The sequence below is a fragment of the Suricata suricatta genome, chromosome 3 (genome assembly GCF_006229205.1).
Source record: "Suricata suricatta isolate VVHF042 chromosome 3, meerkat_22Aug2017_6uvM2_HiC, whole genome shotgun sequence".
Lineage (NCBI taxonomy): Eukaryota > Metazoa > Chordata > Mammalia > Carnivora > Herpestidae > Suricata > Suricata suricatta.
The window spans coordinates 52,738,731-52,765,073 of record NC_043702.1 but is presented as its reverse complement, the minus strand read 5'-3'; the positions used below and the strand labels follow the sequence as shown (position 1 = coordinate 52,765,073).

The 26,343-nt window shown below is 40.0% G+C and overlaps 1 protein-coding gene and 1 long non-coding RNA gene across 6 annotated transcripts in view; one reads left to right on the top strand and one right to left on the bottom strand.

Moving 5' to 3' along the window:
• Positions 1-25,418, top strand: part of OSBPL6 (oxysterol binding protein like 6) — a 217,903-nt gene extending 192,485 nt beyond the window's left edge. For all 5 annotated transcript variants that reach the window (XM_029934327.1, XM_029934326.1, XM_029934323.1 and 2 more), the window contains 12 exons: positions 785-892; positions 3,043-3,180; positions 11,408-11,495; positions 12,221-12,474; positions 13,235-13,372; positions 13,724-13,787; positions 15,740-15,818; positions 17,600-17,744; positions 20,454-20,598; positions 21,917-22,043; positions 23,316-23,438; positions 24,480-25,418. In XM_029934327.1, the coding sequence (XP_029790187.1) occupies positions 785-892; positions 3,043-3,180; positions 11,408-11,495; positions 12,221-12,474; positions 13,235-13,372; positions 13,724-13,787; positions 15,740-15,818; positions 17,600-17,744; positions 20,454-20,598; positions 21,917-22,043; positions 23,316-23,438; positions 24,480-24,588 (1,518 nt within the window). In that variant the 3' untranslated portion in view covers positions 24,589-25,418. The remainder of the gene's footprint in view (positions 1-784; positions 893-3,042; positions 3,181-11,407; positions 11,496-12,220; positions 12,475-13,234; positions 13,373-13,723; positions 13,788-15,739; positions 15,819-17,599; positions 17,745-20,453; positions 20,599-21,916; positions 22,044-23,315; positions 23,439-24,479) is intronic.
• LOC115287671 lies at positions 14,812-18,051 on the bottom strand. Its single transcript, XR_003906583.1, has 2 exons — positions 17,815-18,051; positions 14,812-14,998 (listed from the first exon to the last, which is right to left on the bottom strand). It is a non-coding gene; the product is annotated as an uncharacterized LOC115287671 (long non-coding RNA).
• Positions 25,419-26,343: the final 925 nt, after the last annotated feature.

Below are 26,343 nucleotides of genomic sequence, written 5' to 3'. Positions count from 1 at the left end.
TCCACAGGGCACCTGTAGGGAGACCATGCTTATAGAAAGCCATCCTCTCCCTGCCCCACATACTCAGCTGTTGTGTCAGGTAGTGTTTTACTGATGCCGACTCTGGGGTGTTGCAAGTCACGTGACGTCGATAACTTGGAGTTCGTTTCCTTCCAGTTGTATGTTCTTTATTATGCTTGTCAAGGTCTCGCTGCTCAGTGAAGGCACCTTTTGGTCTGCACTTGAGTTGGTTCTGCCATACTGTCATTTGCATATGCTCCTAGGAAATGAAAATACAACTTTTTTCACTGGAATAAAATATAATTCTGTAAATTAAAGCCAGGTCATTGTTCATTCCATTTCCAAGTAATTTTTAAGGTAACTATCTGGCTCTGAGACAACTTCCAAATTTTAGAAACTAGAACCAAAAAAGAAAAAAAAAGAAAGAATCCATAGTTTTTATCCCAGGCTGTAAAACATAATATATATGTAGTGGTAGACTGGGCTTGGATGTGGCCTGACACCAAGGGGGAAAAAATTCCACGAATTATTTTTTTTTATGAAATCTGTGAACTCTTTCAACCCACTAACCTACTAAGCATCAGTCTTGTTTAAAAAAAAACAAAGAATACTTTAATTCTGAGCCATTCATTTCTCTCTTAACAGTAGGATCTGGCCTATGTTGACTCCAGATTATAGCCAAGAACATCACAGACTTTGTTGTCTAATGTGTATTTGTGTGTTTGTTCTGTTTTATGCTTGCTTATTAACTTGAAATTACATGTGCAATTTTTGTTATTTTAAGGCACTCAACCAGAATGCTGAACTAAGAAGTCGGTTGAACAGAATACATTCAGAATCTATTATTTGTGATCAGGTTGTCAGTGTAAATATTATTCCTAGCCCTGATGAGGTAAGACTCATTTTTTAATAGGTATCGGGCAGTTACTCTATAGCATCTAATTCTACTGTGTATTAGAGGGTTTTCTTTTTTACAGTTCTTACACTGTTAAGAAGATTCTATGCATAAGCATTTGTGTTGTTGATAGTTCAGTGTTCTTTGGAGTGAAGGATGTACATGAACTCAATATCATTTATTCTTGGTGGTCAGTGTCTATTTCTTATTTATATCTATATTCATCTGATACTACTGAATATTTAGTTTGTATATCTGCTCCAGCATGTGAATTTCCTGTGTCTGTCACAGTCTTTATTTGAAATGTTCATTGTCATCAAATGGCCCAAGAAAAAAACATTTTTAGTTGAGAAGGTGCTAAATACAAGTTTTCTTAAGGTTTACTTTGAAAGCCCTATCTTGGGAAAGAAATCACCTAACCTTGCTAAAATAACTAATCATGCTATTTCAGTTACTAAAAGTGATGATGATAAATAATAATTAGTAGCTAACAGAGGTCAAGTGAACGAATGTCTACTGTGTGCTAGGCCTTGTGCTAACAACTTACATGTGTTATTTCATTTGACACTCCCAATGACCTCTGAGGTAGATGCAATTATTATTCCATTTTTCAGGAGAATTTTTGATGTATCAGTAAAAGGATAGAGGAACATTCAGTACTTGAGCTAACTTAGTGTATTATTTTGTTTATAACTCTTTATAAAATTATGATTTTTATAACCATGAGAATTTATACTTTTCTACAGTAATATTAGAGCCTGATATACAGTGATATATATAACAAGGTGAGGGGTTTAACTAATGTGAAGATCATATTTACAGAAACACACACATTTTATTAGACATCTACAGGCAACAAGATTCCACTATCTAATTGCTTAGGATATGCTATCCCAAGACAGCTTCTTTTTTTTTAATGTTTATTCCTTTATTTCAGGAGGGAGAGAGAGCCAGTGGGAGGAGGAGCAGAGAGAGATACAGAGAGAATCCCAAGCGAGCTCCATGCTGTCCACACAGAGCCCAACATGGGGCTCGATCTCATGAATGGAAAGATCGTGACTTGAGCTGAAACCAAGAGTTGGACACTTAACCAGCTGAGACACCCAGGGGCCCCAAGACAGCTTCTTTTTGACTTAAATTTCTCACCCAATGTCCACTCACCTTCACGCATCACATGATATCTGGTGATACTCATGCTCCCTCAACTGCTCAGAATCCAAAATTATTTCCAAAACTTGATTATTCATAAATTGTTAAGTCTTAGTTTGAATCTTTTCAACCTGAAATGTGTACTATTCTACATTTTATATGTATTACTATTACTGTTTACACATCATATATTTTATATATATATATAGTTTGACTTATTGAATAAAAATATAATTTGACATAATTTAATACTTTAGTCCTGTTCTCTCATTGGTTAAAATTCATGATCAAATTGGAAAATGACTTATATATTCTGTATCAAAAATTAGCTTTATAGGGGCGCCTGAGTGGCACAGTTGGTTAAGTGTCCAACTTCGGCTCAGGTCATGATCTCGCAGTTTGTGGGTTTGAGCCCCATGTCGGGCTCTGTGCTGATTGCTCAGAGCCTGGAGCCTGCTTTGGATTCTGTGTCTCCTTCCCTCTCTGCCCTCCCCTGCTCACGCTCTGTCTCTCTGTCTCTCAAAAATAAATAAATGTTAAAAAAAATTTTTTTTAATTAGCTTTATAGATTGTTTTCTTAGCATCCCTCTAGCGGCTTCTACAAATACATCTTGAGATTTAGCATACCGGCTAGAATATGGCCAGTAACAACAGATTATATATATGAGAATGAACCTGTCTGCACAAGCAAATCAGGGTATTGATAGGGTTTGAGCTGTTAAACTCCACTTAATACCATTGAGCATAGATCTGAAATCAAGTCACAGTACCAACACCTTTCAACTATGCCTTTCAGATTCTTTAGACATATTAGAAGGAAACTTACGCAATGGTCATTCCTGAGTTGTAAGTGAAAATCACTTGTGGTCACCACTCTTTTAACATATGGTGTGAATTTCTCGAGGAAAATCTGGCGTGGCACATCATGGTCTAATATAAACAAATAGCTTTTCTTTCAAGAGAAAAACATTGACAATGAATGCTTCTCTCCTCTGTAGGCTGGCGAGCAAATCCATGTCAGTCTCCCCCTGTCACAGCAGGTAGCCAATGAGAGCCGCCTGTCCATGTCAGAGTCTGTCTCCGAGTTCTTTGATGCCCAGGAGGTGCTGCTCTCTGCAAGTTCGTCAGAGAATGAGGTAAGGTTTTTTTGATGTGTCAACCCCAACTGCTTCTGATAATGAGTTTGGGTTAAAGAAAGTAAGACTCTGGGACTTTTTTTTTTTTTACTTCATAATAAGATTCCCAAACTGTAGGAAAGCCAAAGCATGTAAATTACATTGGTTCCCATTTACTGAGCACTTAATACTTCTGGGTGCCAACTTATTACTTACAAACTTGGATGAATAAAAGGAAAGAATCTAGCATTTATTCAGACAGTCTTGTACAATTTATATTCCGGGGTAACCAAATAGTTGATGGCAGAGTTTTTTTGTAGAAGGAAACTAGTTAAATGTAGAAAGAATGAAAGATTTTGAATATCACCACTTATACACCTGTGTGTGCATGCATGTGCACACGCACACACACATACATACACACACATACATCTTTGCCAGAGATGTGAATTTAAGCTTCTTTAGAAAGAGACTGTCTAACATGAAAAGATGCTCAACATTGCTCATTATCAGGGAAATATAAATCAAATTGTACATTTGATTTGCATGCAAATACAAATACAAAACCACATTGAGATACCACCTCACACCTATGAGAGTGACTACAATTAACAACTCAGGCAACAACAGATGTTGGTGAGGATATGGAAAAACGGCAACCCTCTTATACTGTTGGAGGGGATGCAAACTGGTACAGCCACTCTGGAAAACAATGTGGAGGTTCCTCAAAAAATTAAAAATAGAACTACCCTATGACCCAGCAATTGCACTATTGGGAATTTATCCAAAGGATACGGGAGTGCTGATTCATAGGGGCACTTGTACCCCAATTTTTATACAGCACTATCAATAGCCAAATTATAGAAAGAGCCCAAATGTCCATCAACTGATGAATGGATAAAGAAGGTCTGATTTATTTATACAATGGATTACTCCTTGGCAATGAGAAAGAATGAAATCTTGCCATTTGCAACAATGTGGATGGAACTTAAGGGTGTTATGCTAAGTGAAATAAGTCAATCAGAGAAAGATATATATTTTTATTTATATGTGGAATTTGAGAAACTTAAGAGAAGACCATGGGAGAAGGGAAGGGGAAAAACAGTTTCAAACAGAGAGGGAGGCAAACCATAAGAGCCTCTTAAATACAGAGAACAAACTGAGGGTTGATGGGGGAGCAGAGGGGAGGGAAAAGTAGGTGGTGGGCACTGAGGAGGACACTTGTTGGGAGGGGCGCAGGGTGTTGCAGGTAAGCAATGAATCATGGGAATCTACCCCTGAAGCCAAGAGCACACTGTATACACTATATGTTAGCTGACTTGATAATAAATTATATTTAAAAAAAGGATAAAGTCTAGAATATATAGTTGGGTAATTATGGTTTTTGGAGGTTACCACTGGCTAAACTAAAAACTTTTTTGTTGTTTTTTACTGAGGTATAATTTACATACAGCCTTATTTTAGTTTTAAGTGTACAACATAAGAATCAATATTTGTATATATTGCAAAATGCTCTTCCCAATAAGTCTAGTTAACGTTTGTCACCATGCATAGTTACAGAATTTTTTCTTGTGATGAGAACTTTTAAGATCCACCCTCTTAGCAGCGATCAGATATGCAGCACAGTATTAACTATAGTTGTCATGCTGTGTATTACATCCCCAGGACTTATTATTTTATAATTGGAGGCTTGTACCCATAAAGGTTTTTTGGATTGTTCATGCTCATAAGTCTTGGTAACAGGGGGTTTTCCTTGATCATGATGCAGAAATTGATTCTTTTTCTGAAATTTAGAAATTTAGTCAAGTGTATTTTGAATTTTCTTTTTTTCTCTCTTTCTTGTTTTCCTCCCTTCCTTCCTTTCATCCTTCCTTCCTCCTTCCTTCTTCCTTCTGTCTTCCCTCCCTCCTTCCTTTCTTTCTTTCTTTCTTTCTTTCTTTCTTTCTTTCTTTCTTTCTTTCTTTTTTTTTTCTTTCTTTCTTTCTTTTTCTCTCTTTCTTTCTTTCTTTTTTTTTTCTCACTATGGGAGAAGCAGCCAAAGCTCTTTCCCACACAGTTGATTAAAAATTTTGTCATTTGAGGTTGCAGATATAGTACTGCATTTTTACAAAAAGAAAATGAAATAGTTGCTAAATGTTATTTCCATATGCATAGAAAATAGATTGGAAGGAAACATCCTGACAATTAGTTTTAGTTGTTTTTGGATGTTTGAAATTATGAGCAATTTTAGAAACAAAAATAAGTGGAGAAGAGAAAGAAATAATGAACACATCTCACTTTTATAATAGGGGAGAGGTGAAATAGAATTCTTGTATTGGGTACCGAATTTGTTACCACACCAAGCCATGCACCTGCCTCTCAGATCCCTAGTCATATGTTAACAATTCAGAGACTCCCGTGTACAAGCTGGAGTACTAGTTTAATTATTCATAATGATAATTGATCAGATGCTATCAGATGGACAAAATAATCATGCTTGCTGATTTATATGTCTTTCCCTAACGCCAGCCGCATGGGAAGCCTAACTCTAGTCAGGAGGTTGCTTGGTGAGCAAGGAACCAGAGCAGGAAGAGTGATTTGAGTGAACCGAAGGCCGAGAGGGCTGCAATGTAATAGCCTCACCTCTCTGTCTCCCTTTTAGGGATGCTCTGCCACGTGGATGAGGTATTCGCGAATCTCTCTACCCCCCCAGGAACCATCATGCTGGAGGCGTGCTACTAGCATTTTCTTTTCTGAGTCTCTCTTTTCTGACTTTTCATTGCTGACCAGCCCTTGGTCCTTCTTTAGTTGGGTTACAGTCAAATGTAGCTCTGTGTTATCTGAGCTCTGACCCGTCATCTTATGGCTTTATAGTTTATCCCTCTGAAAACAACCTAATTTCCCTATTTTCTTTTTTTTTAATTTTTTGTTTATTTTTGATACAGAGAGACAGAGCATGAGAGGGGGAGGGGCAGAGAGAGAAGTAGACACAGACTCTGAAGCAGGCTCCAGGCTCTGACCTAGCTGTCAGCACAGAGCCCAACGCGGGGCTCGAACCCACAAACATGAGATCTGACCTGAGCCGAAGTCGTTGGCTCAACCAGCTGAGCCACCCCAGCGCCCCTAATTTCCCTATTTTCAAGTTCTTGGAGGTACACTGACTAGATAGATGCCCAACTGCCACTGTCCCAGACATTGACAATACAGAAATGAAAAGGACGTGAAGCAGGCTATTTATGTCACAAGCCAAAGCAGCATGGTGGTACCAGCTCTGGGGGAAGAGTGAACCTAGTGGCAGAGAGAAGAGCGAGGGCACACAGAGATGATATATTCACTTTGAGGCATTATGTGTTTATCGGACCTTTCGGTGGAGTTATCTGGCTAGCATTTGAGTATTCAAATGGGCGCCTGCGTGACTCAGTCAGTTAAGCATCCAACTCTTGATTTCGGCTCAGGTCATTGTCTCACAGTTAATGAGTTTGAGCCCTGCGCTGGGCTCCGAGCTACGCATGGAGTCTGCTTGGGATTCTCTGTCCTTCTCCCTTTGCCCCTCCCCCACTCTCACGCGTGCATGTCGGAAACATTTTAAAAATTAAAAAATTTAAAAAATAAAGCTCAAAGAGAAAACAAGTCTGAAGAGAGCAAGAGTCAACTCAGGCTCTACAGAACCAGCTGCCTATGAGACATTGCCACCTGGGTATCCCACAGAACCTCTCACTCAGCATGTCCAAAAATGGATGAATCAACAAACCCCTTACACACATACATATCTCAAGTGCGGAGAAACCTGCCCCACTTCTCATATTGCTTATCTAAGTGCTCTTCTCCCCAAGTGTTCACATCAAATACATGGGCACTGGCCCCCATCTGCCTTACTAGGACTCACCACCCACATTGATTTACTCACTGGGCTCTGTAACATCTGTCACCTAAATACTACCAAATCCCAACATTTCCCTAAGGCTTCACTGCCCCTACTCCAATTCAACCCTCCATCATCTCCCACTGGATTACCTGATCAATCCCCATTACTGCTTTTCCTGCCTCCCCTCTTGCCCCTCTAATCCATTTTCCACTGGACAGCCTGGTTAATCTTTCTGAAGTGCAAATCTGATCATATCCCTATTCCCCAGGGTCCTTATGATAACTCTCTAAACTCCTTTGCTATCATACAAAGACTATATAATCTGATCTCTCTTCTCAGCCGCAGCCTCTAGCAATTTCTATTCTTTTGGACCCTTTCAGGGGCCAAATATTTGCTAATTGAATAAAGGAATGCTTATAGCACTTAAATGCACACGATTAATCTGAGAAACAGTTGGGTAGTAGCTGTCTTACATTAACATTTTCTGTGAGTGGGGAAAAAAATCCGCTTTATATGGTATCTACCAATGCACTTTATTCAATGAATGCTCAGCTTCTTAAAAAAAAATTCTCTTTGTGCTTCCAGAATGATCTACTTCCTTTCCTCTGCTATTAACTTGTTTCCACAATATTATATGCCTGGTAACATGTAGAAAAATACACATGCATACACACACACACATATATTTCCAGAACTCTTTTGAATCCCTGAACTCTTAAAGAGAAATATTTGTCCCCAGGACTTCCTCACCATTGGGAAGAAAATGAATGGATATTAATCATTTTATTATAATACTGCAGAGCCTTAACTTTATATACAAGAGAAGGCACATGGACCACAGGCAGACTGCCTAGCTTCAGCTATTCCTCATGCATACGAGAGTGTAGATCTTACTCAGGGCCCACTGCCATTGTAGAATTGTTTTACATGCTACATGGACCATTCTAGAAGGAAATGGGTATCAGACCATTGTTATCATGTATTAGCTTGGGAGGGATTCGAAATTCAAGAGAAATGGACTGTTTCTAGCTTTTTGTAGGAAAAATACGAATGTTATCTTAACAGATGTTCAAACAGTATGTAAGCATGCAACATGAATTTGGTTTGAGCAGGCATTTGTCTCCTCTAACGTAATTAGAGGTGATTAGCTTTTTAAAGAGAAATCATGTGAAAGTTTGATTTACTTTTTTTTTTCTATCAAGCTTACAAAGGAGTCTCTCATGTGCCATGATGAGTTAACCACTGGCTCTTTTGCAGTCAGTAGGAACTGGAACCCAGTTGCAGTGGGAAAATGTGAATCCGAAAAAGACTTTTACTCTCAGCTTGCCATTTTTATAGACTTGCTCAGTGTACAAAGCAAAACCACCAGTCTTCCTTTACGTATGCAATAGTTCTATCATTGTTCTCTGTAAATATATTACTCCTTCTCAACTTCAATTTTTAAAACATCAGCAAGACAGTGAAATCTTAAAGACAAAGACTGATTGTTTTTATTTTATTTTATTTTTGATTGTTTTTATTATCCTCAAATTTAAAACTTTTACATGGCAAAACAGAAGGCTTAAACCATATTAAAAAATAAACTGCACACTAGCCAAATGCAATCTATATGACAAACTGAAAAATGTGTGAAATAAAACAAGTTTACAGATTAAAAATAGAAATACCCTATGATCTAGCAATTGCACTACTAGTATTCATCCAAAGGATATAGGGGTACTATTTCAAAGGGGTATATGCACCCCAATGTTTATATCGACAATAGCCAAAGTATGGAAAGAGCCCAAATGTCCATTGACAGATGAACAGATAAAAAACAGTTGGTGTGTATATATACAATAGAGTATTACTCAGCAATCAAAAAGATTGAAATCTTGCCATTTGCAACAATGTGGATGGAACTACAGTGTATTATGCTAAGTAAAACTAGTCAGAGAAAGACAAATATCATACGACTTCATTAATATGTGGTGGAATTTAAGATCAAAACAAATGAACAGAAGGAAAGGGAAGCAAAAATAATATAAAAACAAGGAGGGGGACAAAATATAAGAGACTGTTAAATACAGAGAAGAAACTGAGGGTTGCTGGAAGGGTTGTAGGTAGAGAGATGGGCTAAATGGGCAAAGGGCAGTAAGGAGGACACTTGTTGGGCTGAGAACTGGGTGTTATACGTAGGGGATGAATCACTGGATTCTACTTCTGAAATCATTATTGCCCTATGTGCTAACTAACTTGGAGGTAAATTTTTAAAATTAAAAACATTTTAAAAAGGAAAAAAAACAAGTTGAAAAAAGATAAAGTGCAGAATTTAAAAAGAGATTTTTCTATATATGTTAGGTAAATAGATACTAAAAATGGATTGGTAATACCTAGTGTTTAAGTGGGTGTCGAGAGACAGCTAGTGAGAACAATTACTACAGTCTCTCAAGAGGGAAGCTTGGCAATGTGTCTAAAGTCTACATGTGACCCATTTGATCCAGCACTTTCACAGCTAAGAATAAATGTTAATGAAATTGCCAGACAGAATCACAGAAATATGTTTATAAGGATGTGCATCCAAGTATTGTCAGCAATAATAAAAAGTTGGAAGGCATTCTTTTAAGTTTATTTATTTTGAGAGAGACAGAGACAGAGGGAGTGGAGGGGGTGCAGAGAGCAAGGGAGAGAGAAAATCCCAAGCAGGCTCCACACCGTCAGCTCATAGGCTGACATGGGGCTCAAACCCACAAAACTGAGATCATGGCCTGAGCGGAAACCAAGAGTCAGACACTTAACGGACTGAGCCACCCAGCTGGCCCAGAATTTGGAAACCACTTAAATGTTGGCTAAGTTCCTTGTGTTAAAACTGTATAATGAATGATGCTGCCTTTCCAAACAAAGATGAGAGCTATATTTGTTATAATGGAAGTATATTCAGAACACCATAAAACAGTAGATAAATGGACCCCTTTGTTCAGTAGCTAAAGATAAACATATCAATATGTTTTTATAGGCATTTTGAAATAGGGGATAATATCCAAATGTTAGAAGTGATTTCCACTAGGTTGATGGGATTATGGTTAATTTTTATATAATCTGTTTACCTTCACATAATTTCTAATTTCTTCAATAAGAATGTTTTGTTACATATTCAGGAAAAAATGTAGCATTATTTCCATTTCAAGACAGTAAGTATGCATCAACAGCTCTCTTGCCTGCCCATTTCTGTGAGTGGCTCTGCTGTTCTGTTCTGTTTTCTTACCTATCCATTTCTAGCTCCCCTTATTAGTACGTATGGTGCCCCTTAATTTTATTCCCCTGCAAATTTTGGTTTCATTTTATGCCATGTTTTTCTCTTGTAGAGAGTGGCCTAATTCTTGATTTCCCCCATCCCTGGATCTTCCTCTCTCACTCCCAGATACTCTGCCAAATTTTGTCCATTATCTTCAAATGTGGCTCTCAAAGCAGCTTTACTTCCAGATCCTCACTGTGGCCACCTTAACCTAAGCTGTCAGCATCTCCTCCACAGAGCTATGGAGGATCCTATTAGCCGAGCTCCCAAGGGCAAAGCAGCCGGTTGTCTTCCTGAAAACTAACTGTGACTCTGGCACCCCTTGCTTGTAATAACTCTGTGGGATTACATGGCTCCCTCTATGTTGACATGAAAGCCCTTCACAGAGGGACCCTCCTCCTATTCATCTCTCCCTCTGTCACAGCCACTCAACTCCTGAGCGTCCCTAGAACGGAATGTTTCCCTCGTGTTTCTTGCCTGTGTAGACTCCCCTCCTCCTGTGATTCTCCTTCTCTAAACACCTCTCTCCACCACACAGTGCAAATTTTATTTCCTCTGAGCAGCCTCGCCTGACCCCTCTAGCGGGGAGTAGAAGCCCTCCATTATTTGCATATTCTTACTGTATTGTATTCTACTGAAACATTCCTGATTATGTACTGGCCTCCCCCAGCCTCTCACCCCAACCAAGGCAGAGAGCTACTTAAAGACAATTCTGCTTTCGAGGCACATGGTAGCTCAGTTGGTTAAGTGTCTGGCTCTTGGTTTCCACTCAGGTCATGATCTCATGGTTCTTGGGTTCAAGTCCCACATTGGGCTCTGCACTAACATGTGGAGCCTGCTTGGGATTCTCTATCTGCCCCACCCATGCATTTTTTCTCTCTCTCTCTCTTTCAAAATAAATAAACATTTAAAATTTTTAATAAAAAACAAAGGCTGCTTTCGAGCAATTCTATATTCTAGCTGATGGCACACACTCTCGCTCAAGCATTCATTGCACACGGGCCAAGCCCCCTTCTCCCTGTGACCCATGCTGTTCATTTGGACAACATTTTGTTCTTAATCCTCTGGTTTTTTGACCTTTTAAGATGGAACAGGAATTCTGATCCTTTCTGTCTGCTTCCCTTTTTCAGGCTTCAGATGATGAGTCTTACATCAGCGACGTGAGTGATAACATATCTGAAGACAACACCAGTGTTGCAGACAACGTCTCTCGGCAAAGTAGGCATCCTCTGGGCTCCCGGGTTGTTCTGTCTTCTTGCCAAGTTAGAACCCTGGTGCTTCAGCTAACAATTGTTTTCTCTCCTCACTAAGTGTTTCTCCGATACATTTTGTATTTATATAATCTGCTGAGGTAAATGTTCGAAAAATCTGTTAGGTAGATGCTTGGGTGAAAAAAATCTTACTTCTTGCTTAAACCAAAAGTTTGAGTCTTTCTCGTTAAATCTGTTTGCTTCTTTAAAAATTTGACTTATCTTTTCTGGAATAATATTTGAGTATATTCAACACCTTGTTTTAAAAAAATGTTACATTGACAATTTGTGCATTTATGGGCAACCCTGTGTTGAAATAATTCCATTCACTCTTGAGAGAGTATAGTGAAGGCTTAAGAAATGTATCACAGGGGCACCTGGGTGGCTCAGTCGGTTGAAATCTGACTTCGGCTCAGATCATGATCTCACAGTTCCTGGGTTTGAGCCCCGCATCAGGCTCTGTGCTGACAGGTCAGGGCCTGAAGCCTGCTTCTAATTCTGTGTCTCCCTCTCCCTCTGCCACTCCCCTGCTCATGATCTGTCTCTCTCTCTCAAAAATAAATAAATGTTAAAAAAAAAATTTAAATGTATCACAATCACAGTGATTTGAAAGAGTTATTCCTTCCGAGATTCAATGAAATAAAAATAGCAAAGTATCTTTTATAATGATTCTTGTCTTTCTCTGTCTTTTAGTCTTGAATGGGGAGCTCACAGGAGGGGCCTTCCGAAATGGCCGTCGAACATGCCTGCCAGCTCCCTGTCCTGACACCAGTAACATTAACCTGTGGAATATCTTGAGGAACAACATTGGTAAAGACTTGTCTAAAGTCTCCATGCCTGTGGAGCTAAATGAGCCCCTCAACACACTGCAGCATCTCTGTGAGGAGATCGAATACAGTGAGCTTCTGGACAAGGCTTCAGAAACTGATGACCCCTATGAGCGCATGGTAATAAATAATAGAACAGCACCTTTTAGGGGTTCGTCAACCCCAGATGTGGACTAAGGCTGAATTCATTACGATGGCATGTTTGGTTTTTGCATAACACTCTCACTGCATGTTAAGGTAGGAAGCAGTTTGCATAAATTGGGCAGGGTCAAAAAGTTCCAGATACCTCTATAGAAGATATATGCTTTGTGACTTATCTTTGGTTGTGAGTGTTTCTGAAGTTAGGATGTAAAGGTATCACGCTTTTTACAGGGTTAAGGCATACATGGCCTTGCTTTATTAGCTGTTCCTGAAAGCCAAGAGAGCCCATTTGTTCAAGAACTTGGGTCAGAGAAAATAGCCTCCTAGTTGTGCTTTGCCCTGGCCTCTGCTCCACATGACTGTGGAAGACCTGACTACTCTCTGGAAAGTACCAGCAACCACAAGCCGCCTGCACATGGCGCTAAGTTGGCACATGACATAACCTATAACCTAGGTGTCGAAATCTTTGAACTCAGTGATACTCAAGAAACTGGCTGACAGGTGAATGAAGAATAGTTGGCCTCAGTTGCCTGTTGTTTCCCATGCAAGGAGTTGAACCTCCTTTTCACTCCTTTTTTACTCATGAGTTTATGAAGAGCCTGTGCAAATAATAGAGAATGCAAATGCCACCAAATCAGCACCCATTGCCAGGGGTGTGTAAACTCTAGAGGAATGAGGGACAAACAGACCTGGAAGTAGTCTCTCCTATATTATTTTCCTTTCTTAAATGTTTTAACAGGTTCTTATTGCTGCATTTGCAGTTTCAGGATATTGCTCCACCTATTTCAGAGCAGGAAGTAAGCCATTCAACCCTGTCCTTGGGGAGACTTATGAATGCATTAGAGAGGACAAGGGATTCCGATTTTTCTCAGAACAGGTAAGCCTACTGTGTTCAGTGAGGTTTCTATGCAGAAACTATAGGAGGACAGTTTGATGATGAAAACAGTTTTTTGATAAACCACTGTTTGCAATGGGATATGAGACCAGCTTCCAAAAAGCTCATTTCGCTTATATAAGTTCTCTGTGTTTAAGCATGAAGTCTTAAAGTGACAGATTCAGTAATTTGCTTATACATTTTGAAAATAACTCAGTAATAGAGATGAATGACTTGACTAGTTTTTTATTTTATTTTATTTGGAGGTAGCCTATCTGTGTTGAAAAAAACTTAATCATTTATAGAAGTTTTAACACTGATGCCATTGCCTTCTTTTTTGTTTTTAATTACCAGGTTAGCCATCATCCACCCATTTCTGCCTGTCACTGTGAATCTAAGAATTTTGTGTTTTGGCAAGGTTTGTATTTCACTTATAACTTCAAAATCCCATTGGTGAGCCTATGAAACAGTTTCTGCTTTCTAAATGTATGTTATGCTCAGGTTGGATTTCTGCTTTTGGAACTCAGAGAATGTTAATAATTGGTGTGGAGTGGAGTCTGAGAAATTGGATTTCCTGGCTTTAAATATGGGATTGTATACGTAGGCAATGAAGCCCTGGGGACACCAGAGGACCAGGCTGACTGTGCCAGCTCAGAGCTATCATTCCACCTCATTATGCCGCCTCATTGTCTGCATCTGTAATATGGAGGTTCTAACTGCTTCCATCTTGCTTCTTGAGTGTGTGCAAGATCTTAATTGTGAAAGAAGTTTCTATGGCACATCATATGTGGTCATGGTCTATTTAAATATGTAAATACTGTGCTGATTGTGGTCCTTAACTCACTGAGGCTCAGGGATTTGGATTGAAGTCTCTCCTTAACCAGAATATTTAGTCAGAATGTTACAAACTTACCTGAAATTACAAGTTTCAAAACCTCTTTTTATTTTTAAAGTTTATTTATTTGTATTTATTTTGAGGCAGAGAGAGAGAGAGCATGCACATGAGGAGGGGAGGGCAGATAGAGGGGGAGAGAGAGAATCCCAAGCAGACTTTGCACTAATAGCCCAGAGCCCTATTCAAGGCTCAAACTCACAAACCACAAGATCATGACCTGAGCTGAAATCAAGAGTTGGACACCTAACCATCTGAGCCCCCAAAGTACCCCTCAAAACCCCTTTAGAAAGAAAAATATATACAGTTGACCCTTGAAAACCCTGGGGTTAGAGTGCTGACCCTAACAATCTAGATTTCATGTGTTACTTTTGACTCCTCCAAAAACCTAACTGCTAACAGCCTACCGCTGACCAGAAGCCTTAACAATACCATAAGCAGTCAGTGAATACATACTTTGTATATTATATGTATTATGTATTGTGTTCTTACAGTAAAGTAAGCTAGAGAAAAGAAAATGTTATTAAAATCATAAGGAAGAGAAATTATATTTATAGTTCTGTACTGTATTTATCAAAGAATATCTGCCTGGTAATGGACCCATGCAGTTCAAACCCATGTTACTCCAGGGTCAACTGTACATGTACATTTAACCATTAAGTATAAATTGTTCCTTTATGTTTGGAAGGCGGCTTCATTGCTCACAGAGTGCCTCTTCTCATATGCACTTTCTCAACCTAAAAACACACAAAATGATAGAGTACTGTGACTGTATTTTATGGAAAATGAGAAAATAAATCATTTCTTGGTCATAACAGAGTCAGAAATTTTGTGGAAACGGCACTAAACGCCCTTACTTAGGCCATCAAAATGGGGCCAAGTGGTTATTACAAACGCACAGGCAACCCTGAGTGTCCTCAAGCAAAACATAAAGCCATCACGTAGGATAAACATCACATGAGCCCGGACCATATCTTAACAACCAACGTAGGAACATGTTCCTTAAGTTAATTTCATTTTCTCATAAATCTTACTTACCTTCTGTTTTAGAGATTTACTTTTTTTACTATTCTCTCAAATCATGTAACCTTTCAAATATGTAAATAAATCTACACAGCAGTTACTTTTTACTATACATGTTATTTTTAACATGTATGTTAACTGTTTCCACCATTTAGTTAAAACTCACAACAACATGTATCTAGACCTTAAAGCATAGTAGAGTCTATATGTATATGTGTATGTGAATATCCATACACACGCACACACACACGCACACTGTTCGGAGCTTTTCACGGTTAATCTTTTCCGGTTGGGCCGTCCCCGGGTACTTGATACATGACATCAGCAATATAGAATCAATTGTGATTGCAAAAGTTCTTTGTGAAACATAGAGTGTGATACAGGCGTTAGGTTTTTATAGAATAAACGACGACATATGGATTATATATTTATTCACCTCTGCCTGTGCTGTTTAGACATCAGATGGAAAAACAAGTTCTGGGGGAAGTCGATGGAAATCCTGCCTGTTGGAACACTGAGTGTCATGCTTCCCAGGTAGGCAGCTCTCACCTTCCTTTTGGTCTCTTACCCGCTTTTCTAAATCAAAAGTGGGTCTTTGAAACTCTAGAAGGTACCAACAGTCCATTTCTATGTATGCCCAAAGCTTCTGTTAACTTCTCCAAAGTTTTGAGAATGGATCCCCCCCGCCCACTGCAAGAGCAAATGAGAACGTTAGCCTCTGTATCAAAGCTCCCTGCTTCTCCCATTCATCAGGTCAGTACCAGCCACCTGTCCCGGCCACCGTGCTAGTTTGCATTTTATATCAGAGAGTCTCTTTTTGCCCACTTCTTTCCTCTACAATATATATTTTCACTTTTGGATTCACCTTAGATCCAGGGACTATTTTTAATGTCTAAGTTATTGAGGAAGAGTGATGGATTTCTTTTACAGTATTTTTCTAGAGGATATATAGCCTATACATTTTTAAAATTAATTGAAGGCTTAATTGAGGCCAAAGGCTTGGTTGCTGTTTTATTTCTTTCTTTATTTGGTTGGTGCTGTTTTGTTTCTCTTTGTTTATTTAATGACAGCATTGCTGGTGGGTTGGATATGAAGGAAGGTGGGGAGAGGGAAGAATTCCCAGAACCACAAAATAGACTTTAAATATTTGCAAACTCATAGGAGGAGTTTTCCCTCTACCAATTTGTATATCGTCTTAGAAAGTCAGAAGTGTTTTATTTTATTTTGAAAAATAAATAAATTTTATTAGCCTGCGTGGCTCAGCCAGTTAAGCATCTGACTTTGGCTCAGGTCATGATCTCATGGTTCATGGGTTTGACCCTCATGTCTGGCTCTGTGCTCATAGCTTGGAGCCTGGAGCCTGCTTTAGATTCTGTGTCTCCTTTTCTGTCTACCCTTCCCCTGCTCACTTTGTCTCTCTGTCTCTCTCTCTCAAAATAATAAACATTAAAAAAATTAAAAAAGAAAATATAGATATTGTGTAAACTTAAAGGAGATCTTAAGCTATGTCATCTCATTCCTTGGCAGAAACTCTGTCCCAGAATTTGCATTAGGTACATGCTGTCTCAACGAATTATTCACATCTTTGGTCTTAACTCAGAGTATGAAACAATGTGCTGAGGATAATCTTACTGAAAGTCTCATCCTATCATGCCTGTCTCCTCCCTCAAATCCTTCCACAGTGGTGCATTACCCGCACTAGGAATCCAGCCAGACTGGTTGGAACATCACTGAAGGCCTTCCCTGCCTGCCCCATCCACCTTGCCAGCCCTGTCGCCCACCACACCCGCTCGTGTGTGACACACCACTGGCAGGGTGCCAGAAGCACCTGCTATTCTGGCCTCTGTGGCTTTGTCAGTGCCTTTCCCCAGCCTGCGACGCACTCCTTCCCACCTTCCAAGCTTAGACTGAACCCAGCCTTCTCTACCAAGTCTTCCTTGATACTTACCACACATTCCAGGCAGATCTAAGGACTCCCCTTTCTCTGTTCTCATGCTACTTCCTCATCATATTTTATTCTAAGTCTTTCTTTCCATGTCCATCTACCCTTACCATACTGTTGGCTCCAAGGGAGCAAGACACAGGTCCTATTCAACTTGGTACCTCTAGTACATGGCCTATGGGAAGCACTGAAATGTTCCACAAATGAATCAATCATATCATAAATGTCCTTGACTACATAGAAATGTTCACAAAGAAATGAGAGGAAAAGGAGGGAAGAGGAAGCTTTAGCCAAAGAATATTCTCAGTAGTGGAAACAGTAATGAGTATTTGCAACCTTCCTTGTGTTTAATCAGTGTTGTATTCTTCCCCAGGTATGGAGATTGCTATGTATGGAATAAAGTCACCACATGTATACATAATATTCTCAGTGGGAGAAGGTGGATAGAGCATTATGGAGAAATAACCATTAGAAATACCAAAAGCAGTGTTTGCATTTGCAAACTCACATTTGTCAAGGTAAATAATACCACACAACAGTCAAGAAAACGTAATATAAAGTGCTTTGTAAAGGAGAAATAAGAGTTACCTTAAACAGCAGCAAGTGAGTCTGTCCTATACCACCGATCCTTCAGGGCATTTTAGGTAAGAAAGCAGAACCTACGGGTGGAGTTACACACGGCATCCAGACTTCTGAATGTGTGGAGGTCAAAAAAGGCACCATCTCAAAACAGAAGAAGTACTCTTTCCAAAGAATTTTCTTTTTAAGCAGCCAGTCAGTATGCATTAAGTAAAATTCCAGAAAACACTTCTTGCCTATAGTGAGTCCTCTAGTTTCTATTTCTATTCCTGCTTGATTGCAACATAGTCAAGTGATCTTATTTTAGGGAGCTAATTATACTGCATTTGTCATTCTCTGAGGATGCGTGCGGTGATAGCTTCCAGTCACTACAAGCTTATCCAACTCTGCCACTATCATGATCCAAATACATTCAAGAAAAAACATCACCTTTATTAACAGGAAAAGATTCCTGGGATAGAAATGCTTCCAGGATATCATTCTCCCTCAGTCTCTCTGGTCCGAAGAAGAACGCACAGCGCCGCCCTTGTGTGTAGGCATGCCACATAGTCCATCGTGCTCCAGAGATCCCGCCAGCCCCTTTTTCTTTTCTACCCCTGATCTCATTCCCCTTCAGCAGAAACGGGTAACATATTGAAGCCTTAACACTCAAAATGTTCTCCGCTTAGTGAAATCCTTTGAAGCCATATTGGAAGGTCATGTTAGTCTTCACTGAAGGTCTTTCTTTTTACTCATGATGTTTTTCGTGGTTTACTTTTTTCTTGGGAAAAACAAGCCACTCATTAGGTGGCTCAGAACTGAAAAACCAGGATCATGAGTTGGCCCTGGTGGGCTGGCGACAGTAAATGTGTGCATTTGGTTTTGTGGGCCACGAGAAGCTTCGATTTAGGCCTGCCCCTAATATTTGCAGAACTCAGGGCGAGAGTACAAATGGAGGCCCCAATTCCATATGTGTAAATATTTAACATTTGTAGCTCAAACCTACAGTCTGTCAAATAACTTACGTTCTGTTCTCTGACCTTGACAAATACGTCTTTTATGACAAAACCCCCAAGGCCGGGTTGGCCACTTTAGAACTGTGCGCTGGAAACCTTACAGCACAGGGGAGCCAGCCCCGCTCACGGCCTTCCCACCTTCCCCCCTCCTGCAGACGGCTCTGCCCTGCCCACAGGGGCCTGGCCCTCACGAATGAAGACAGGCCAGCTGCTGTCTGAGCTCTGTCCACACCCGCCTCAAACACCCCTGGCCACCCCTCAGGCCCAAATTCACACACTGGTGGTGGATGGTCTGCCCTTTGGGTGGATGAATCCAAAGGAAAAGCCAGTGCGGCTGTGGGATAAGCTGAGAGTTGTTGCGAAGGGGAATTCTAGCACCTGAGCACCTTCTAGAGAAGGGGGCCGTGGGATCCAGGGGGCTAAATTCCCACAGACTTCTAGTCTCCTGGGGAGAAACATGGCTGGAAGAAGGCCAGACCAGGGTTTTCCTTTAGCTATTTGTGGACACTATAAAAATTATTTTGCAAATGACTTCTACAGCATTGCCCATTGAAACTCATTAAAATCCATGCGCTAAGGGAAAATTTGAGATAGGAAAATCTAAGGAAGAAATTACTAACCGGTAAATTAATAGTAGGTTATTGGGATAGAAACAGAGCCTTGTCTGCCCTAGAATAGAGATTATCCCTTTCTTTAAAGAATGAAATTCCGCCATTTGCAACAATGTGAATAGAACTGGAGGGTATTATGCTAGGTGAAATAAGTCAGTCAGAGAAAGAAAGATATAGTATGTTTTCACTCTTATGTAGAAATTGAGAAATTTAACAGAAGACAGTGGAGGAATGGAAGGGAAAAAAATAGTTTCAAATAGGGAGGGAGGCAAATCATAAGAGACTCTTAAATAGAACAAACTGAGGGTTGATGGGGGACAGGGGAAAATGGGTGATGGGCATTGAGAAAGACACTTGTTGGGATGAGCCTTGGGTGTTGAATGTTTACCTAACATAAAACATGAATCACGGGGAATCTACCCCCCAAAACCAAGAGCACACTGTACACACTGTATATTAGCCAACTTGACAATAAACTGTGTATATATTAAAAAAAGAAAGATGGGGGGTTGGAGGAAACAGGTGGGTATTAAGGAGGGCACTGGTGATGCGTGCTAGGTGTTGTATATGTTGAATCACTGAATCGTACACCCAAAACGAATATTATAGGTTAGCTAACTGGAATTTAATTAAAAACATAATAAAAAATTTAAAGAATAATAGAAAACAAACTCAGATCCCCACCTCACAGCACACACAACTGATTTGAGATCAATTATAAGGTCAATTGTGAGTAGCAAGTCCATAGAGTTCATAAAAAGAAAAATAAAGACTATCCCCATTACTTGAAAGTAATCAAGATAATATACCAGCCAAAAGGCAAAAGCTGATTACTCAAATTTGAATTAAAAAATGAAAAAAAAAAAAGTTAAGCCAACTAACACTTAGAAAGCCAACCTTTCATATAAAACATTTTGAGGTAGATATCTGGAAGTGGTTTGAATGAGCAACTTCAGAGTTAAGAAAATTTTCCTTATGAAAATTATAGGGATTGGTGTTATTAGAGAGATTGGGTGTTTTAACTGCGGTTTGGTTTTTCCAGGTGAATTATTGGAATTCTAATGTGAATGAAGTCCAGGGGGTCGTCATGGATCAGGAGGGGAAGGTGGTGCACCGGCTGTTTGGGAAATGGCATGAAGGGCTCTACTGCGGCGTGGCCCCTTCCGCCAAGTGCATCTGGAGGCCAGGTGAGGTGGCGCGGGGGCCTCACCCTCAGAGGGCACCTGGAGTGATAGAAGGCAGGGAGCGGCACATCTCATGAAGTTCCCCTCGTGTTTGTTTTCCTTATTAGGAAGATTAAGAGATTTAATAGGAGATTAAAAACGTTGATGCTTGGTGGCTCTGGGTGGCTCAGTCAGTCCCCCATGCTCATTTGCTCTCTAAATAAATAAATAAATAAATAAACAAACTTTAAAGAAAACCTTAGATGCTTAAGGCAAGTATAGTTACATTTTTTACCTAACATAAGTTAGGTAAATCTCAACATTTGATAATAAGGAATTCTAAAATGTAGGCCAAATCGGACATGTGATCGGAGGCTAGGCTTCATGTGAAGTCATTCTAAATGTAATGCCCACATTCAAAAGCTACATATATTTATTAAAATTTTCAGATAATTGAACTATACGAACTGAAATCCTTATTTATTCTCTGTTCTAATAAAACAAGGGAAAGCCTGCAAACATCTATAATCCACAAATTCAATAACATAACCAGAGTAAGTGATCTCACTTGAGCAGCAAAAAGCTGCAATATGTTGACATTTAATAAAAGACATCAAGAGAGTTCTGGAAATACACTAGCAATAATTGAATATCAAGTGTAAATAGAATAAGTGTCCACATGACATTTATTTTCATTGGAATTTTGTCAGTTACTCCTAACTTTAAAATTAGTTGTTGGTTTTCTAAGAGGCCCCAAGGAGTATTTAGATTTCCTGCTAGTAGAGTGGTTAGTTCATTCAGTCAGCTGCTATTTATTGAGTAATGACTATGCATCAAGCTTTACTCTAAGAGCTTGGAATACATCGATGAGCAAAGCATACAAAGATCCTAACCTTGAGTTTAGTTTAAAAATGCCAATAAATATTAATGTAGACCCGTGTCTTTTTCTTTTTCTAAGAGGAAGTAAATTGTTAAGTGCCTCTGGTGAAGTCTTAATGTTCATAGTTAATCACCCTGGCATTTAGTTACCCAACTGAATATTTGGGGAAGAAATCATGTCATAGTTTAGGTTGTGAAGACTATTATATTATGTAGTTTTATTTAAAGACTGGATTTTATTAAATATATGAGTCTACCAGTTCTGATGATTAACAAAAAGTTTCCTATCTAGCAAAATATAGCTGATTTAATTCACTTAAAAAAATCTTAATCTGAGATGTATGACTATAAATTTAGTATTAGTATGGGTATTAATTAGGCACCTGGGTTAATAAGTCAGCTTCTGCAAGCTTCTTCCTTAAACCTCTTTGCCACTCACAGTGGTTTATTGGCACCATTTCAGGTTCCATGCCAACCAACTATGAGCTCTACTATGGCTTCACAAGGTTTGCTATTGAGCTCAATGAGTTAGATCCCGTACTGAAAGATCTCCTTCCACCAACAGACGCCCGATTCCGGCCAGATCAGAGGTGAGCATGGCATTGATATTTAAAATGGACACTAGATTGTTGTGTGGCAGTGCTATAGATGTCATTGAGGCTTATTTTCACCACCATCTTTTATTTATTAATTGGATCATTCATTCATTCCCTCATTCCACTCCGCAATATTTGAGTCTTCTACCCTAGCTAACACGATATTTGTGGCTGATCATAACAGATGCTTAGCACAACAAAGTTTCCCAAACAAGATAACACAGTTTTTAACAGAAGGTTTCTGCCCCCAGCCCCCAATACACCAAAAGTATGCAGATTCGTAAACTCTGTCTCCACTAAAACCTCCTCCAGTGTTCTTACCTCCTTATTTCTAATACGCTTTAACATGGAATATCTTTTGACCTGAAGAATAATAAGATAAGCTACAGGAGCACATAGAAATGCTTTGAGTCGAAGTCTGGAGTTTACCCAGCATGGTTTTGATCCCACAGGGTATGACATGTACTCGAAATACAATACCCAGTATCGAATGCCCTACTGTTCAACTCTCTTATACCCCCCCCACCCCAGAGCATGAACTCTCATATTTGGACATTCATATTTATCAACACACTTTCCATGTGTATCATATTGAAGTTTGCTCTCATTTTGAAATTTAAGTATAGGTTTTGTAAATTGCCATCGGGTCTGCTTTTTCTTCCTCGATTCTCTTCCAGTATTCCCTCACTGAATCTCACTTATGACTCCTTTCCTTTCTATGGCCTTTTATAATTTCTCCTACTATTATATATTCTTTTTTTCATCAGTTTTACTCTTACCAATAAAACAGGGAAACGCCTTCCCTCTCCCTCTGCTCTAAAAGTAGATGGAGAGCTGCCAGCCACCTCCTACCCATGGGCTTTAGCACGTGTTTTTTGGATAATATGGAGAAGGAGCACAACCTGGTACTTCATATCGTCCTAAGCCTGAGAGCACAGAAAAGTCTTCAAGGCCAGACTACTCACCTTTCACTCCTAGCTTTACGTCGCTGTACGCGATACAAACTACTCACGGTTCACTCCTGCCTTTCCACTGCTGTACCAATAATTCACTTGGCATCCGCAGCAAGTATGCTAATTGGTGGGCGGGCAGACAGAGGTAGTGTGGCCTGGGCAGGAGCCAGGGGGCAGAAACAGAGTGTGACTGTTCACTATGTTACATTCTTAGCAGCCAGAAGGTCATCTGACACTGTTACACTATGACACTATTTTTTTTTCCTCCGAAAAGAGGATAAAAATATTAAAGAGATAACTGTGTTCTGCTTAGGTTTTTGGAAGAAGGAAATTTAGAAGCTGCTGCAGCAGAGAAGCAAAGAGTAGAGGAGCTGCAGAGATCCCGCAGGCGCTACATGGAAGAAAACAACCTTGAACATATACCAAAATTTTTTAAGTAAGTCAGTTCATTCCCCAACAGGTGCATGATTTGCAAATGACTGCCACAAGCAGTGAGAAACTTCAGGTAAAAAAAGAAAGTGAGAGACGGTTTAGTGTCCAGGGAACTTCAAACTGAACTGGTTTGGGTCACTTTGGTTTTGGTAGTGAAAATATTGAACCAGACTTTGCACAGTTTGGAACTGTAAACATAAGTTCTTCTCCACAGCTCTTTTCTTTTCATGGGCAGCAAAAAGGCTGAGGGTCTTGCACAAAATGCTCTTTGTCCTTTAGCTCCCCCGTTTGGAATGGTGGAAACTTGCTTCCCCTCCCTCAGTGAGGGCCACGATGGGACCCCACTGCCCACATCCTGGCTTCATTAGTATCTGATTTTATTTCTGTCATATGGGGCTCATGTCATTCAGAGTCGCTGCCTCTGTGGTGTGGTCACGGATTGTTATCACAGGGTTATTTGCAGGATTATATACACACCACACAGATTAGGCCGTATTTTCCAAATCCATCTGTTGCCCCCCAGAGCCAGGCGGTGTCAGCTCAGAATACCCTCGTGTCGTGTAAAGGGGCCAGCTCATGACTTCCCCGGGGAGGAATGCAGCCTTGTCCTTTAGGTGTCCACGTGCGCTCTGGACAGGGCCACGCAGAGGCTCCTGGAGCTACTGTGGTTGTACACTTCTCCCCACAAGTGAGGTAGGGACTGTTCTTGTCGGTGTAGGGCCTGAGGCTCTTACTTAGTACAGTCCTTGCACGTGCTTTTTTGCAAGCAGGTCACTTTCTAGCCTTGCCTGGAAGTGATTTATTCGTGCCTTTAGCCCCTCTCCCCAGGACCCCATCCACTTCCATTTCAACCAGACAACAAAAACAAATACAAGTTTCTTTTCCATCAAAAGTAGTCAAGCCACCAACCAGCAGAGGGGAAACTAACTGGCCTACAAATTACCACGTATACATACACATCTCATCTACGGGAGAGGCAGAGGGTCAGATTACCAGGTCACCTTGATGTGATTTGTGTCTAATGCCAATTTTTATATTTCCACAGAAAAGTTATTGATGCCAATCAAAGAGAAGCCTGGGTTTCTAATGATACCTACTGGGAGCTGCGAAAGGACCCTGGGTTTAGCAAAGTAGACAGTCCTGTTCTTTGGTAAACTGGGAATGTAGAGCTAGCCAACATATCACGCTCTGAATGAATAAATAACTATGCACAATTATGTTTCCTAGAGCTCCGCGTGGTTTCTGGGTCGACTCAAAACCAACCATTTGCTTTTCTACTCATCTTTATAATGGACTTTCAGAAGTGCATTAGACAAGGCCCCTAACCAATTTTGGATCCTTTCTGTTTTGCTGCAACCATATCCCTTAAGAAACATCCACGCCCTCCTTGAAAAGCAGAAAAAAAAAAAAAGGAGCAGAATATAAAATCCAAAGTCTGATGTGTTTGTAAGGAAAACTAACTGGTGCTTACCGCTGATCCAGAGAGTTAAAAGCAACATGACGTATGAACCATGCGTTTGGTCCTTTGTCTGGAAGCACCATCCCCTCCTCAGAGAAGCTCCTGGGCCCCGGCAGCTGGTCAGCTCAGACTTGGAGTGTGTCTGTTGATGTGGTGTACTTGTGCTGACCTTGTCAAAAAAGATGTAATACTTCTCAGAACCTGTTCCATCTGTACGCCATTGTTCATGCCTTAAGAAATGCAAAGATGTACAATAAATCATTTTTTAAATGTGTGCTCATAGGTTTATGTGAGAGACAGCTCTTTTGAATCATGGCATGATTCACTTTCTGGGATCAGAACAATTATGAGACTAACACATGGATTTTTACAAAGTAAACAACACAGGCTTTACTTTGATCTATCGGCTACTGTATCATATATCCGAAGGGCAAGAAGGAAAAGGTGTGCTCAGTAGATCTCTGTATTCACATTGCTCGTCAAGTTCCTGTCCTGCGACCCGATAATAAATCCTCTTCCACCTAACCTCACGGTGTGCCCTGTTATTTGGCAATATCTGCATTTGATTTGAACGCTTGGCCTCAGTGTTAAAACCCGAGGAGGAAATAACAAAAAGCATGTGGAAGTTTGTGTGGACTTAGGAGTTACTGTAAGCGTAAACTATTTCCGAGCGGAGCACAATGTAACCCCCATGTCTGTCTTGTGCCCAACCCATTGGCCCTGGTGGAAACCCGCCAGGAACAGAAGCAAGAATACTAGGGGCTTATTTGCATTGTTTCAGTGAGTTCTATGCAAAATCATATTTAATATTTTCAGCAAGTGATTCTGTATAATACATAATGACATATTAGGCATCTACCTTGCTATTGGCAGAGATAGAAAACAAGCTAAGGAGTTTATCCAAACCAACAAAAGCAGGGGGTGGGGGAGGGGCAGAAATATGCTTTGCATACTTCAGGATTTGTTTTTTCTTCCAGTATTCAGAGGCTTTTGTAAGAAACTTGCATCAGTGTTCCTGAGTTTCTGCACGTAGATGACTATATAAATGCCTGTATGTTTTAAAAAAATCTCTTGAGAGATTTTCCTAGAGAATTATAAAATTACATATATTTTATTCTTAGAGTCTTACCATCAGATTTTAAGTGTTATTTTAAACTCGGAAAACAAGGTCACTGACATTTTACATTTTGTTAACGAGATATTGATTGTAGTGTTCTTTCTCCTCAGTAAAGCATTCCCAGTAATCTACTCTCAGACCAGAACCGCCGCGGAGAGCAGAAGGGAACACTCTGGAGTCTCCACTAGATGGAGCCTTGTCTTAGCTCTGAAACTCATCCCTCCTTCCGAGTCCCTCTATCATGTGTACCCTGCGGTTTAAAGTGAAATTTCCTTCTCAGGGGCACCTGGGTGGCTCAGTCGGTTAAGCGGCCAACTTCGGCTCACAGTCTGA